We start from the raw sequence: 17,288 nt of genomic DNA, 5'->3' as shown, positions 1-17,288 counted from the left end.
AAAAATAGGGCAGAAATGACTTGAGTGTGGCCACAAAAGGCCAGTGGAGGGCAGGCAAGAGGCCACAGAGATGTGCTTCCTGTAAAAGGCCCATCCTGGCCTGCAGGTGGGTCAAGGTGAGGATGCTGGATGTGGGTCAGGACATAAAAAAAAAAAAAAAGCCATGGTCTTTCCCTGGGGACGATGGAAAGGACATCAAAGAGGGTGCATCCAGGGACAATTCCAAATCACAGGGACCCTCCTGCACATCAGTGGACACAGCCATGAGGCCCCTCCCATCTAGGTCCCCAGCCGGAGACCAAGGTCAAGAGGAACCTCTGAGAAGTCACCTTTGAGTCCTTTGGCACCAGGACTTCAGAGATGCTCTGTTCAGCCAGCTGAATGAACAGAGGATAAAAGGGTTTATTAGCAGGGTACCTGGCAAGGATTAGACACCCAGCAAATACTAATTTCCCCTCCTCTCCTTAGCCACTGAAAGCCAACTCATAAACACAGCAGAAACCAGAAAAACAAATAAACCAATGCTTAGATCGTATCCATATGCATAAATAAATGTATACTATATTTAAAAGGCAGCAGCACTCTTCCCATCCCTATTTCTTCTTTCTCTCATAACGTGCAGTAGCAGGTAGAAAGATCTCCCGAAGGTTGCTCCAAAGCCCATGCGAGTGGATGTTCCGGTAGGCCTGGGGCTCCGCTGCTGGGGGCCTGGCCGTGTGAGGACAGCGCTGGCACCAGGCTTGGCTGCCTTTGTGCCACTCATTAGTGGTCTGGTTAATGGCAGCCAGGTACAGAGAGAAGCACAGGTAGCCCCCCAGGAGGAAGCTCAGCACCACGACAAAGCCCACCAGGAAGACGATCCTTGGGAAGGTCAGGAACAGGTACTGGGGACAAAGAAGAAGCAGCATGTTAGACAGCCAGGCTGTGACCTAAGTCAGGGTCACCCCCACCAGCCAGGGTCTTGTCCACACACATGGCAGAGCTGCCTCCCCGGCTCCCCCATCTCTGACCCACTGAGGACAATCAGAAACACAGAGGGCATAGACAAAGAGCCCAGGAGGAAATCCTGGTGTGTATAAGAACTTCATATGGGATAAACGGAGTGCGTACATTGAGGGAAAAGGGGAAGGACACTCAGGAAATGGTGTTATGCCAGGTGGCTATGCAGAAAATAAAAATAAATGCAGATCTTAGTTCATACATCAACATAAAGTCCAGACAGACAGAAAAGATCAGTTTCTCTCTGAAAACAATATGACCACAGAAATACAGGTACAAGGGTATTCACTGTAGCATCAGCCCCTCTTCCCAAAAGAAACAGGTTAAATGTCCATCCAGGAGGTAGAACAACACTCTGGGATAGTTATGCTATGGAACAATAAGGAGCCATTAAAGTGAGGTCAATGTTTGTGCATTAATTTGGAAAAGATGCTGGTAATATATTGCCCACTGAGAAAGACAAAATGGAAAAATCGCCATGGAATCCTGTTTGTGTAAAAATAAAGCTAACTCTGTGAGGGTGTATGGCCATATAAAACAGATACAGGGGGAAAAAAGCCTGAAATAAACAACAAACTATAAAGGTGTTTGCCTCTGGAGAGTGAAATTGTTGGGAGAGGAATAATTTCCAGTTATTTTTATCCAAGATAGTTCAAATTTTCTTTTCACTCCCAGCTTTATAGAGATATAACTGACAAATAAAATTCTGAAAGTTTAAGGTGTAACAATATACACCATGATGATTATCTATATTACACAGTGAAATCATCACAGTAACATTAGATAACACATCAGTCACCTCATATAGTTACAATGTGTTATCCTAGTATCAAATAATTAGAGGGCATAACACACACACACACAACACCACCCTAAAATGGACTTATCCTACATTCCACAATCATACTCAATACCTATTTTCATACAGCAACTTATAAATGGAAGTTCATAGCAGCCTCAGCAGTAACAGTCCAAAACTGGAAATTACCCAAATGTCCCTCAAAGGGTAACTGATAAAACAGACTGACCCATCCACACCATAGAATATGGTGTGGCAGGAAGAAGGAATGAGCTCCTGACACGCAGAACCACCTGGATGGATCTCAAAGAAACTGTGGCGAGTGGAAAACACCAACCCCTAACTGCCACTGTAGGGTTCCACGGAGGTGACAATCGCGAAATAACACAATGGTAGAGAGGACAGATGGGTGGGAACCGGGCATTAGGGATGTGGGGAGGAGGCTGTGGGGATCAGGAGAACCACCGAGGGTCTGTAGTGATGGGCAGAAGACCACCTTGATTGCAGTGGCTGTTCTGCAAACAGCCCGCGATGCGGTTACCTGAACAGCAGTTACCTGAACAAGAAAGACAGTGTCGACAACCTGCAGGTGGCCGAGGTCATCGACATAGGTCTGCAGGTACACGTCTGACATCACCACCAGCCGGACCAGGAACACGGTGCTCACCACGGCCATGGTGGCAGCCGAGGCCGTCAGCGTCAAGAGGTAGGAGAGGAAGTACCGGGTGTTCCAGGCCCCGACGCAGTTGTTCACCCATACACAGTGATGGTCAAACCGGTGCACACACCGGTTGCACACACCTGCACAGCAACAGGGGAGCCACAACCTTGCATAGGTCCTTGGTAAGGACACCGGGCACACCTCCCGAGGACGCGACACATGGACACAAGCACTGAAGGCCGGGGGAAATGGCAGCTGCTGCCACCAGAACCGCGGGGTAAAAATTTTAAAGCTCATGCTTCCACTTAAAAGTCACATCAATTTTTTGGATAAAGATGAACGATTATGTCAATGTAGATGTGGATATTAAAGGAAAAGGATGTTTTGGTACTGACTCAGTCACTGAAAAACTATTACCAATGTCTAGAAGAGCTTGGGTGTATGAATCAGTTCTTCCAACTATAAACTTTATGAACTCTAAATACACATCAAGAATGTCCAATAAAAAATTGATGTTTACTGACTGAGATGTACCAGTGATGTAAAAAACACACTGAGTTCCAAGGAATTAATATGAAAAGAGAACATAAACAATCCATGAGTGATATTTTTATGTTTTATATTGATTACAGGTTAAGATGGTATTTTAGGTATGTTAGGTTAAATGAAACATATAATATTAATTTTGTCTATTTCTTGTTTACTTTTGTGGTGCAGCTACTGGAAACTTTAAAGTCCCCTACGCAGCTCACAGGACACTTCTGTTGGACAGCAGTGATCCAGTATCTCGGGCATGCCCTAAGAGGGTAGGCTCTGCCAGGACTGAAGTCAGCAAACGCAAACATCCCACAGAAGCATCTCTTGGGCAGCAAGCCCAGCCACCAAGGACAGGCTGTTGGACCGGACCCAGAGCTGAAGGCTGCTCATGAGAACACAAGGCTTCACCCCTCAGGTATGTTAAAGAAACCAAGATCAGGTCCCTACCAGCAGTGGCCGCTTCTAGACGTATGTAACATTCTCTGACAGACAGAACCCACTTGTCTGCTGGGCGAGGGCAGAGCTGGAGGTGCCAAGGAAGACTTACTGCAGTGCTTGGACCGCGCTGGTTTCCTTAAATCACAAGTAGGGCACCTCACGTTCTTTGGGAACATCACTTCATCGAATTCATAAACTTGAAGGAACAGTAATTCGTTTGCTTTTGTTATGGTACCTGAAAAAAGGAAGGACAAGTTGTCAGTTTTGAGCTATACAGTCGACTGGGTGTTCAAGCAATCTGTCCTGGCAAAATACAACTAACATTGCTATGTTTAGTATTCTAAATAATTTATTTTTTAAATTAACAGCTTTATTGAGATATAGTTCATAAAACCAACTGACTTGTTTATAGTGTGCAATTCCATGGTTTTTATAGTCTCAGAGTTGTACAACCACCACAAGCAGCTTTAGAACATTTGCATCACCCCAACAGGAAATCCTTTATCAGTCAATCTTCACTTCTCTCTGGTCCCACAGCCCCTGGCAACCACTAATCTATTTTCTGTCTCTATGGATTTGCCTTTTTTGAACACTTCCTATAAATGGAATCATACAATATGTGGTCTTTTTTTACCTGGCTTCTTTCATTGAGCATAATGTTTTCAAGGCTCTTCCATGTTACAGCATGTGTAAGTACCTATTCCTCCTTATGGCTGAGTAACATTCCACTGAAGAGGTGTATCTCTTTTTATCTATTCATTAGGTAGTGTACATTTTGTCTTTCAAAAATAGAAGTTAAAATAAAAGAATGGGGAAAAAATACCCAGCAAGTATCCAGCAAAAAACAGTGTAATAATATCAGACAGAGGAGCCTTGAGAACAGTGCATTACTAGTAACAGAGAAGCTCATTATATTTAGAAAAAAGAATCCAGAGATAATACTAATTCTAAACTTCAATACTCCTGAGTATGTATAACTATTATACACATAAATATTTAACAGCTTCAAAATATGTGAAGGAAAAAAATCTGTCAAACCTACCATTAGAATGAGATCACATACTCTCTGAGTAATCAATCAAAAAAACTTAGTATGAATATTAAAAGATCTCAACATAATTAACATCTTCATCTAACGGACTTATACAGTTGCCTGTATCTAAGAACTAGATGATATATACTCTTTAAGAACACATGGATTATTTACAGAAACTGACCACATACCTGGACATAATGCAAATATCATTAACCATTTAAAAGAAAATGTATCCTACAGACTGAAAGCTCTGTAGATAATACAATTAAGTGAAAGTATCAAAAAATAAAAGTATATGGCAATTTTTAAATAGTTTTAAATAATCTGTGAGGCAAAGAAGCAAAAAATAAAATTAAAAGAAAGTACCCCTGTGTGTCTGAAGAAGGACAAAAATAAAATTAGAAAATACTCAAAACGGAAGGTCAGGCTTCCCTGGCAACTCAGTAAAGAATTCATTTGAATCAGTTCTGTTGAGATGGATGAAACTGGAGCCGATTATACAGAGTGAAGTAAGCCAGAAAGAAAAACACCAATACAGTATACTAACACATATATATGGAATTTAGGAAGATGGCAATGACGACCCTGTATGCAAGACAGGGAAAGAGACACAGATGTGTATAACGGACTTTTGGACTCAGAGGGAGAGGGAGAGGGTGGGATGATTTGGGAGAATGCCATTCTAACATGTATACTATCATGTGAATTGAATCGCCAGTCTATGTCTGACGCAGGATGCAGCATGCTTGGGGCTGGTGCATGGGGATGACCCAGAAAGATGTTATGGGGAGGGAGGTGGGAGGGGGGTTCATGTTTGGGAATGCATGTAAGAATTAAAGATTTTAAAATTTAAAAAAATAAAATAAAATAAAATAAAATAAAAAATAAATTAAAAAAAAAAAAAAAAGAATATGCCTGCCAGTGCAGGAGACACGGGTCCGATCCCTGGCCGGGGAAGATCCCACATGCCTCAAAGGCAACAAAGCCCGTGCACCACAACTATTGAGCCCGTGCTCTAGAGCCCGGGAACCACAACCACTGACGCCCACCGGCCCTAGAGCCTGTGCTCAGCAACGAGAGACGCCCACGCACCACAACGAAGAGGCGTCCTCACTCGTCACAGCGAGAGCAAAGCCCGAGTAGCGCCAAAGACTCCGCGCTGCCATAAATAAGTAAGTAAAATTTACAACAAACAAACCTGAACGTTCAGGCACACCTTACATAGCAAATCTTCTGCAAAGCCCTTAGAGGGATCACTACTTGTTTGTAACACTGTCAACGAGTCGGACAGTTGAACAGTCACCAGTTTCTATATTAAGAGCCTCAACTTACCAGGGTCGGTTACACAACTTAGGGTGAAAAAAACCAGGTTTACAATCAGCAGCAGATAAGGCAGAAAAAGGTAATACAAAGAGAACTCCAGCTGTTGACAGAGGCCGAATATTTCCCAGGTGTATTCGGTATAAACCATCCCTTGCAAGATGAGATGCAGGATAACGAAGGTGTAGTTTCTGGAAGAAATAGGTAGAGGACTTGTTCACAGGGGCTTCTCTGTGAAAAACTTGTAGCATGCTATGGATTTAAAAGACGCTTACTCCTTGGAAGAAACGCTATGACCAAGCTAGACAGCATATTAAAAAGCAGAGACATTACTTTGCCAACAAAGGTCCATCTAGTTAAAGCTATGTTTTTTCCAGTAGTCATGTATGGATGTGAGAGTTGGACCATAAAACCTGAGCGTCGAAGAATTGATGCTTTTGAACTGTGGTGCTGGAGAAGACTCTTGAGAGTCCCTTGGACTGCAAGGAGATCCAACCAGTCCATCCTAAAGGAGATCAGTCCTGAATATTCATTGGAAGGACTGCTGCTGAAGCTGAAACCAATACTTTGGCCACCTGATGCAAAGAACTGACTCATTGGAAAAGACCCTGATGCTGGGAAAAATTGAGGGCAGGAGGAGAAGCGGATGATAGAGGATGAGACAGTTGGATGGCATCCCCGACTCGATGGACATGAGTTTGAGCAAGCTCCGGGAGTTGGTGACAGACAGGGAAGCCTGGCGTGCTGCAGTCCATGGGGTCGCAGAGTCGGACACAACTGAGCGACTGAACTGAACTGATGCTATGGAAAGTGAACCAAGGGACACCACTTCTTTTGGGCTTGAGACAAAAGTAATCATGTGAAACCTTTCACCTACTGCCTACCACACAGTAAGTATTCAATAAATATTATCAATTATCATCATCATCTTTGTTGGGAATTGAGGTCTCAGTATTATATACATTTCTTTTTATAGAAATCCGTGTCAATATTTTCTCATTCTTTAAATATTTCTATTTAAAATTAGGTATGTTGAAACCCCAAAGATATAAGGCAGATTATCCATGAGTAGAGGGTCTGAACCCAGGACTCTTGATCCCTCCAGCATTGTGCCCTGTAACATGCTGGAAACGAACAAGGAACCTCCTGAAGCCAGAGGACAGCAACAGCTAACAAGCTAAACGGAATAGTAGATACTGCTACTGCTGCTGCTAAGTCACTTCAGTCGTGTCCGACTCTGTGCGACCCCATAGACGGCAGCCCACCAGGCTCCCCCGTCCCTGGGATTCTCCAGGCAAGAACCCTGGAGTGGGGTGCCATTGCCCTTCTCCGATAGAAGATACTACTAATACTTAAAACTCTGAAATAGAAATACCTTGTATGGAAGAGGTAATGAAGCACTCTTAGCATGGCTCTCTGAAGACATTCTGGAATTATATATGAAAATATCTAAAACAAAAGAGAACGGTTCAGTTTCATTTCTCGTTACCTGCCCCTAACTCCTAAACAAATTAGATGCTTCACTTTCACCCAGCAATATTGGTAATACTAAGGCGTGTTTCTGCTTATGAGCAGAGAACTGATCTAAGTGAGAACAGAGGAGGGCTTCCTGCAGCAGGCCTTCCTTTGATGCCCACTCCTCCGTTTCTACCCTGACCTCACACAAGTCACCAACTGGTGGGTCTTCAGGCAAAGGGAAACGAGCGGAGGGGCTGGATCAGGTGATGCTAATGTGAACTGCTAACAAAACCTTTCCCTGCTCTGCATTCAACCCTAGGTCCCAGAGTCCACTGGGAATTAGCCTGGGTCCCTCCCAGCCAACTCCCTCCCAAGGCGTTTCACCCCAATTCTGCTCACTCTGATCCCTGGAGGAGTGTGGGCAGCCTGATGTTCAGTTTTCTGTTCACACAAGCCCCAGTTTCACCCATCAGGGCCCTCCAGGCATACACTTCTCACATCCACGCCCAATTGCAGGCATCAGATCCAGAGAAAACAGCCAGTCTTGAGAATGATAGCTTTGGAATATACCACAACTGCCATAAGTGAAAGAGCAAGTGAACGAACAAATAAAAATGGCATCACCTTTTCGTTCTGATGGAAAACTGGTGAGCCGTGTGTGTGTGTGTGTGTGTGTGTGTGTGCGCGCCCGCGCGCGCGCTCAGTCGTGTTCAACTCTTTGTGACCAGGTGAACTGTAGCCCATCAGGCTCCTCTGTCCATGGGATTCTCCAGGCAAGAACACTGGAGTGGGTTGCCATGCCCTCCTCCAAGGGATCTTCCAGACCCAGGGCTTGAACCTGCATCTCCTTTATCTCCTGCATTGGCAGGCGGATTCTTTACCACTAGCACCACTCAAGAAGCCCCAGCCTTTCACACTGGCGGTATCCAAGCGGTCTCCAAGCATCACTGTTACCTGTGCGCCTCTGCTGATCAGGCCTTGCAAGTAATGGGTTTTCGAAGCTAAGCAGATCATCACGAAACCAAGCAGCACCAAAGCCAGGTAGAGCAGGAAGAGAACCAGAAAGTCCATCCTGGGCTACAAAGAACAGGAGAGTGTGGCCGCTACTGAGGGATATATTCCAACGCATATTCACCGACACTGATTCCCTGAGTGGCTCCTCAAACAGAATTCTTCAGCCTTCAACCACCAACTGCCTCTCAGTGGGGCTACTCAGCTGGTCACCCTTCAAGAGTTTCCTAATCAAACCACTGTGGTCTGCCTTGTGGCATTTCCTGCCTGCAAATCCCAAAATCAGTGGGGAAGAATATGCAGAAAGCATCCGTCTTCCCTCAAGTAGCACACCGATATGAAAGGTACCCAAGAGAATCTGCTGGCAATACTATTGGAAAGAGGGTCCAGCAGAGGAGGTCAGGGGCCAGGATCAGTAATGGCGTCTTATGAAGCAACCCTCCAGGCCAGTGACCCCAACAATCAGGGACCACCCTTGGGGACCAAAGTCAGTATTAAGAAACTGGAAACGGTTACTCTGGGCCCTGGCAGATATGATTCTGGGCAGAACTTCCCAATGAGATAACCAAACTGGAAACTCTCCACGAGATAAGACAGAAGAAATAAAGAGCAGTACTTCTCACGAGGTGATTCGGGGTCCCCAGCCTACATATTTCTTTTGTCTGGATAGCTTTCAGCCGACAGCTCTGGCGTTCCTCCTCCGAACATTCACGGAGAATTCAAACGGCATCTCCTCTTGCGCAGCGGCGTGCGCCTGACGCAACGAGTGGCACCCAAAGCTACAGGAGACATGGTTCCCCTAGGAGGCTGGATCTGGCTGCAGAGACAGCAATTCAACACACACGATATGACAGACTAGGAGTCGGGGGCGGACTCTACTGTGGGAAAGAATGTGGAAGTCAGAGGATATTGTGCCCCCTTTAAGATTTCCGGAGGGCAAAAAAGCTAATCGGGAAGAAATAATCCAAGAGACTTGGATCTCGGTGTTTATCCCTATACTTAAGGAGCCCACGCTGGGGACCCAAAAGAAGGGCATTCCCGAGGCTACAGTCCGTCCGAAGATCCCAGCAGCTCCGGCCATTTCCCCGGGAGCCAAAGCAGGGCTGGGGGGCGGGGTTAGAAAGATCGGAGGGAACATGGAGGGTGTCTGGGCGCCGGGCAGCCCCACACACAACGGGAAAGGACTGTTCAGATGGGGAGACATACGACCCTGCGCCAGCCCGGGTACCTAACACCCCAGCGGAGGCTGACTTACCGCCAGGATCTGCCACCAACCAGCTACGTCCTGGCTGGCGCCTCCAGGGCGCGTCCCAAGACTTCCGGCGGACACGTGACGTCAACGTGCGACGCTATTGTTGGTCCGCTCGACTTCCGGCGGAAGTGCTTGTGGAAGGCCGCGGGGGCGGAGCTGTCTGTGGCGTTCTGCTCCCTCTGAGGTGTCTGTAGTTTCCCGATTGGGCACTTCCAGACCGACGGCTGGAGGTCCAGATTTGGAGAGCCGTTGCCAAAAATCTTACAAAAGACTGTCCCAGGCCTGGTGCAGCTGAGGACGCCGGTGTTGTGAAGCAAACAGCCACCCGCTGACCTGAGTAGAGCCCAGTCAGGGCCGGGCTCCCAGCCGTGCAGGGGCTGGGGCAGCCCAGGACAGGCACACCTTCGCGCTCGTACACTGTGTCTTCGTGATGAACAGAGTTTGCTTTGCTTTCTGCCTGTTGCACCGTTTGGACTCGTCTGAACCTTTCCACTGGCTTTGCTCCTGCTGTGTCGGAACGGCTCTGAACATCCTGCCCCTGGGTGGTTGAGGATTGTTTGACTCCAAATATGGACGATAAGAAGGAAGGTTGTTTAATGATAGTTGAACCTGGAGAGAGAAAAGCTGCTTCCAAACATAGCATTGAGAAGGCCCCCGTGGGGTGGTTCCTTTGCCCTGACACCTCAGAATCCGCTGAGACCGGTCTATTCTCGATGAAAACATGAGCCAGGCCTATCCTCCCTTTGAGGGAAAATGTCTGTGATCTCCAAACATTGACATTAAAGCGCTTCTCTTTGCCTGTCTTTGCTATCTACCCCCAGCTTATTAATTCTTCTTCTTCTTTTTTTTTTTTTTCCCCCTTTTTAAAAAACTTCCCAAGCTGGTCACTTTCTGATACATTATGTGAAAGGCATTCATGAACTTGAGGACACAGAATCGAGAAACAAAACCCCAAAATCAGAAAATATGATAGCACCAGGGAGGACTCTGATTATGGATGGAGCCTCATCAAGTATGCGGAGTGGACGGATTTCATCAGTGTTTTCTGCGGACTCACCCTGCTGGTTAATTCTGAGCTGGTAGCTAAGTATTTTGATTAGCTTTCATCACTCATAAGCACCGAGTTTTATTTTTAACCCCATTCATTTTTCTTTAGATGGTTTCAGTTGGGCCTCACTTTAAATCTTGGTTTGATTACTTGGGTATATTGTGCTGGACTGCTTTTCTTTAATTTTTTTAAATTTATGCAAGTAATACTATATTGTGTTCTCCTTGTAAAAGAGTCAAACTATACAGAATGAAAACTTCCCTTGACCACCACCCCTCCCAAATCTCAGTACTTTGACAGAATTAATCACTTATTTAGTGTGTATCTTCCACAACTCTTTATACATGTGTACATTGTTGTTTAGTCACCCAGTCATGTCCGACTTTTCACAACCCCATAGACTGCAGCACGCCAGGCCTCTCTGTCCCTCACCATCTCCTGAAGTTTGCCCAAGTTCATGTCCATTGCATCAATGATGCCATCCAGCCATTTCATCCTCTGACTCCCTCTTCTATGTACTTATTAAACAAATAATGTATTGAGGGACTGGGAAGCCCAGGTGGTTCAGTGGTAAAAATCTGCCTGACAAGCAGGAAACAAGAGACATGAGTTATATTCCTGGGTCGGGAAGATCCCCTGGAGAAGGAAATGGCAACCCACGCGAGTATTCTTGCCTGGGAATTCCCATGGAGGGGGAGGAGCCTGGCAGGCTACAGTTCTGGCAGGTCTCAAAAAGAGTCGGACATGGCTTAGCAACTAAACAAAAACAAATTGAGGGACATCCCAGGTGGTCCAACGGTTGAGAATCCACCTTCCAATGCAGAGGATGTGGGTTCCGTCCCTGGTAGGGGAACTAAGATCCAACATGCTGCAGGTCAACTGAGCCTGTACTCCATTTGCAATAAGAGAAGGCCAGGGCACCACAACTGGAGAAAGCCTGCGTGTGCTGCAATGAAGACCCAGTGCAGCCAAAATAAAATTTTAAAACTATGTATCAAGAACCCAGTATACTCCAGGGACTGTTTTAGGCACTGGGGACGTAACAATAAAATGGAAAGATCCCTGAACTTTATAGTTTACATTGTAGTGTGTACATACAAATACATAATTTTTTGTTTACCAAAATAGCATTATTGTATACATAATGGTTCTACCTCTTGCTTGCTCTTTTTTTTTTTTTAACCCCAAAGCATGTCTTGGTGATCCTTCACACCACTACATAATCATCTGCTATATTGTATTTACCTCACACGTACAATTCATTATTTGCCAGAGCCATAATATAGCTGCCAAAGTCTCAAACTCTGTTGCCTACAGGAGATATGCAGGCAACAATTCAATAAGGTGACGAAGTGGAGCAGATGTGTTTTGTTCTAAGCAGAAGTAGCTACACAGACCAAAGGATTGTTAACTTGAATGCCAGTGTTTTAAGAATATTTGAAAACCCGGATCTTTATGACATCTAATTTTTTAATATTGGCAACTAAGTCAAGATTATGAAACAGTATTCAGGCCAAGCACAACATAGGTGCAGGACAAACTTAGCCTAAGGGTCATCAATTTGCAACCTTAAATGTAATGGTCCTATTATTAAACATTTAGGTCAATTTCAGGTTTTGCTATTGGAAACTGTGTTGCAGTGAAAATACCTTCATGAAGTTCATTACGCACAAGTAGGTATATTTTTCTAGGACAGCTACAGGAAGTAGAATTCCTAGGCCCCAGAATATATAGACATTGTTGTTGTTGTTGTTCAGTTACTAAGTTGTGTCCGACTCTTTGCAACCCCATGAGTTTTTTAGTTTCAATAAATAGTATTAAATTGCTCTTCCACTTCATATGTCTGAAAGAGCCTGTTTCTCCAAACCCTTGCAAACATTTGAGAGATCAGGTCCTTTTTGTTTGTTGTTTTGGCCACGCCACAATGCTCGTGGAATCTTAGTTCCCCGACCAGGAATTGAACCCTTAACCCAGGCCATAGCAGTGGACCACCAGGGAATTCCCAGATCAGCTCCTTTAATATATACATTCTGATGAGTTAAATGGCATTTTATTTATTTGTTCACCACACGCTTATTCAGCACTTACTATGTTCCAGGTGCTGTTCTAAGTAGTTTAAAGTTTTTAAATATTTATCCTTTACTTTTTTTTTATCCTTTACTTTTTATAGTAACTCTATGAGATAGCTCAGTTGCTCAGCCGTGTCCCGACTCTTTGCAACCCCCATGGACTGCAGCATGTCTGGCTTTCCTGTGGAAGTTCAGGAGTCCATCACCCCAGGAGTCCTTCACCAACTCCTGGAGCTTGCTGAAACTCATGTCCACTGAGTCAGTGATGCCATCCAACCATCTCATCCTCTGTCGTCCCCTTCTCCTCTTACCTTCAATCTTTCCCAGCATCAGCGTCTTTTCCAATGAGTCAGTTCTTTGCATCAGGTGGCCAAAGTATTGGAGTTTCAGCCTCAGCATCAGTCCTTCCAATGAATATTCAGGACTGATCTCCTTTAGGATGGACTGGTTGGATCTCCTTGCAGTCCAAGGGACTCTCAAGAGTCTTCTCCAACACCACAGTGCAAGAGCATCAATTCTTCAGCGCTCAGCTTTCTTTATAGTCCAACTCTCACATCCATACATGACTACTGGAAGAACCATAGCTTTGACTAGATGGACCTTTGTTGGCAAAGTAATGTCTCTGCTTTTTAATATGCTGTCTAGGTTGGTCATAGCTTTTCTTCCAAGGTGCAAGCTCTCATACTTACTATGAATTAAGTATTATTATTATTATTATTATACCACTTTTATAGATGAGGAAATGGAGGCCTAGAGAAGTTAAACAGTTTCCCTTCAAGCCATAGAGGTAAAATGTATGAGAGCCATGATTCAAACCCAGGCCATTGGGCTAAAGAATCAGTGTGCTCGATTGCTGTGCTGGGCTATCTTAATTACAACTGGCTGGTTTCTAGCGATGCTGAGCATCACTAGACATTTAGGTTGCTTCCGTGTCTTTTCTGTTGTAAACAATGTGCCACAGTGAACATTGGGTTGCATGTATCCTTTCAAACCGTGGTTTTCTCTAGATATATGCCCAGGAGTGGAGTTTCTGGATCACATGGTAGCTCTAGTTTTGGTTTTTTGTGGAACCTCCATACTGTTCTCCATAGTGGCAGAACCAATTTACAGTCTCACCCACAGCGTAAAAGCATTCCTTTTTCTCCACACTCGCTCCAGCATTTATTGTTTGTAAACTTTTTGATGGTGGCCATTCTGACCGGGGTGAAGTGATATCTCATTGTAGTTTTGAATTGCATTTCTCTAATAATTAGTAATGTTGAGCATCTTTTAATGCACCTCTTTGCCATCTATGTGTCTTCTTTGGAGAATAGGAGTGGGTCTTTATTGGTCTCAGCCAATCAGGATAATCCTATCTTCCTTATCACAGTAATTTTTCAAAACCAATTAGAATGCCCTCCTCCAGGGGATCTTCCCAACCCAAGGACTGAACCCAAGTCTCTTGCATCTCCTCCATTGGCAGGTTGATTCCTTGTGCTTTTCCTCTACCTAGATAGTTTTAATTTTTATTCAAGGATATGACATAGTGAACTTAATCTAACCTTATCATTGGACATTTGTACCATTTCCTACTTTTTAGTATTATAGAGATTTACAAGCATTCATATGCATAGGCTTTTTTTTTCAGTTGAATTATTTCTTCAGGACATATATCTCAGTGATCAGTTTGTTCCTGAAACTCGTGTGTTACTGGCATTTTATTTTTTCCTTCTCTTCTTCAAAATCTCCAAGCATGAACCTTGACACAAGTTTATAAATAGCATGTGAAAACACTGCCTGAAACCAAAACTTTAATTCAAGTGGATAGGAAGCCTGTAGCAGAAAATCCCTCTTGGAGCATTCCGAAGCCCTCCTGTCAGCCCCTGAAACTGGACCTGTGGTGTCACTTTTTACCTGCTACGAGATCGGTTGACAGACTCAACTGCCTTGTATACCACCATCTCTTATCCCCAAGGGAGTGACTGAAGCAGCAGTTGGAAATGAGGCACCGGACTTCACATTTGCCTCGCAAAGGCAAATATGGCACATGGTCCTTGTTTGCAAACAGTGATTTATTGGTCAGGGAGAATTTCACCATGGAAGAATACAGGAAAAGACTTAAAAGAACATAATGACAGTATTTTTGTTGGAGGGCAAGCATTGGTTCTGTATTTGCTTACTATTGTTCCCGTAGTGCCTCGTTCACATGTGTGTCTGTGCGCTCAGTTGCTGAGTCATGTCTGAACTCCGCCCGCCAGGCTTCTCTGCCCATGGGATTTCCCAGGCAAGAATACCGGAGTGGGCTGCCATTTCCTTCTCTGGGGGATCTTCCTGACCCCGGGACTGAACCCGTATCTCTTGTGTTTCCTGCACTGGCAGGTGGATTCTTTACCACTAGTGCCACCTGGGAAGCCCCGCCTTGTTCATAACAGATTTTCAAATAAAAATGTGTTGAACCAATGAAAGAGTAAGGATGAATTTTATCCGAAGGAAAATCTATATCCTGGATAGCAACCAAAACAAAAATTCTTCTGCCCAGTAGGTTGGGCCATACATGTCACCGTTAAGCAGCTGGAAGATAACGTAGGTTTGGCCAACTTACACTTTCCAGTTGGCCTTGGCTACCTTGATTGCTGCCCCTTAAGGTAAGTGAGTTCAGCTCCAAGGTCAAAAGGGTGGTCAGGGCAGAACCTCCATTCCTGATTGTTTCTGAATGGTTTTGAGCCAGTGCCCTCTTCAGCTCTCTTCACCCCAAATGCTGTTACCATGGTTACCAATCCTGCAGTTCACCATCAGCTGAGGTATCTCTCAAATGACAGGATGTATACCTATACCTAAAAGTTATCAGATGTCCCTGATGGTCCAGTAGTTAGGAATCCACCTGCCAGTGCAGGGGGCCTAGGTTTGATCCCTGGTTGGGGATCCTCCATGCAGCAACTAAGAGTTCATGTGCTGTAACTAAAGATCACACGTACCGCAACTAAGACCTGGGGTAACCAAATAAACAAACAGTTTTTTAAAACAGAAGATGATAAGCTCAGGAATCTGGCTTCCCAGGTTCCAGTCTCTTCTAGCTGTGTGGTTTTTATTTAACCTCTCTGAGCCTGTTTCCTCATCAGTTCAAGTAAGGATAAGAGACTACAAATGTTGTTGTAAGGGTTAAATGAGATACTGCACTTGAAGGACATTCAGTCAACACTGACCGCTCATATAGATGCAGCCCTCAGAGTTAGTGAATGTGATCAATACAGGAGAACAAAGTGGGAAGTATTTCTGACCTCTGTAAAGTTTTGGGGTATTAGAGTTCCTTATGTAGCAAGTAATAGTAAGCCCAACTGAAATGGAATTCAGCAAGCAAAGGAGACTTGACCTCTGCCACTGAAATATCCAGAGACAGGACAGGCTTCAGGAATGGTTTGAACCAGCAGCTCAATGGCATCGTCAAGGACAAAGGTCCTTTTTGTCCCTCACTCTGTCAGCTGAGTATCAGCTTCATCCTCAGACCAGCTTTCCTCTTGGGATGGCTGCCAGCTACATTTGGGTATTCACGCTTCCACATTCACTTCCACTGAGGGGGAGAGTAGGGAGGTTTACCCAGGTATTCCAAATAGTACTAAGATTCATCCTGCTTGGCTTGAGGCAGAGGCTAACTCCTGCACCCAGTTTGGAGGCTGGGAAAATAGACTTTGCCTTTTAGTGAGTTGAACAAGCACCCCACCACCACCACCACCACCACCACTGAGGCTGCAGGGAAGATCAGTTTCTCCCAAATCATAGAGGCTGGCTGCTTAGGGGAGAGGAAGACTCCAGATGGAGACCTGGATAATACTAGAAAGTACTAGAAAGGGACATGGGTGCTGGGGAGACACTCAATACATGGGTACCTAATAAGGTGTCATATCTGGAATGAAAAGAGCAATGTGTTTAAAATGTCCCACCAATTAAGAATGAGCCCAGGATAAAGCATTTGAAAAAGAATAGATATATGAATAACTGAATGACTTTGCTGTACACCTGAAACCAACACAACATTGTTAATCAACTATACTTCAAAATGAAATTAAAAGTTAAAAAAAAAAAGAGCGAGCCCAGGATGAATGAAGTTGCACTGTGAGAACAGGAGGTGCCTGGGGCATAGCAGGAGCTCACAGTGGACGCCCTTCATCTCCCAGACTCAAAGGCAAATCTATTAATAAAATTCCTTCCTGGCAAGCCGTCTCCTGCTGTAAGTTCAAGAAAACGAGTATTCAAAGGAAGAGGGAGGAAATTCTAGCCACAAAGCTGCAGCCTCACAGCCCTGCAAGGTCGCCCAGGACAGATGCGATTTCTTAGGAAGAGCAAGAGGGCATAAAGAGAGAAGAGGCAGAGGCTCTCCAGCATCACGGGGGCAGCAGGAAAGGGGCCGGGAAAGACAGCCACGTTAGGATGGTCAACCCAGAGGGCCACGGGAGCCAACAGGCAGGCGGAAATGTTACCTCACATCTCCAGGAGATGGGTGGGAGGGGCCTTGAATGAGCGTCTGGGAAGCAAGGTGCCCCCTGTCCTGGCACCAGGCTCCGTGGGCTCCTCTGGTCCCCAAGCCACCACGCAGCTATTCTTGCTATGGATAGAGCTCCAGAATCTGCAGGATTAGCAGTTTGTAAACTCTGCAGTCTGGAGGAGGGGCACCCAGAGCCTGGCA

At 45.0% G+C, this 17,288-nt stretch overlaps 1 protein-coding gene across 4 annotated transcripts; it reads right to left on the bottom strand.

Moving 5' to 3' along the window:
- Window positions 1–535: 535 nt before the first annotated feature.
- ZDHHC4 (zinc finger DHHC-type palmitoyltransferase 4) lies at window positions 536–9,580 on the bottom strand. 4 transcript variants are annotated; one of them, XM_012104643.4, is made up of 8 exons: window positions 9,515–9,580; window positions 8,876–9,076; window positions 8,203–8,325; window positions 7,166–7,239; window positions 5,803–5,981; window positions 3,544–3,669; window positions 2,355–2,599; window positions 536–884 (listed from the first exon to the last, which is right to left on the bottom strand). In XM_012104643.4, exons 3-8 carry the CDS (start codon window positions 8,317–8,319, stop codon window positions 594–596), a joined length of 1,032 nt encoding a protein of 343 aa, XP_011960033.1. In that variant the 5' UTR covers window positions 8,320–8,325; window positions 8,876–9,076; window positions 9,515–9,580; the 3' UTR covers window positions 536–593. The 4 variants fall into 4 exon arrangements, with proteins under 4 accessions (XP_011960033.1, XP_004021107.1, XP_011960034.1 ...); XM_004021058.4 differs by having other exon boundaries at window positions 8,883–9,076; XM_012104644.3 differs by having other exon boundaries at window positions 8,909–9,076.
- Window positions 9,581–17,288: the final 7,708 nt, after the last annotated feature.

The sequence above is a fragment of the Ovis aries genome, chromosome 24 (assembly GCF_016772045.2).
Source record: "Ovis aries strain OAR_USU_Benz2616 breed Rambouillet chromosome 24, ARS-UI_Ramb_v3.0, whole genome shotgun sequence".
Lineage (NCBI taxonomy): Eukaryota > Metazoa > Chordata > Mammalia > Artiodactyla > Bovidae > Ovis > Ovis aries.
The sequence above is the reverse complement of the archived record's forward strand: the minus strand, read 5'-3'. Positions and strand labels throughout refer to the sequence as shown.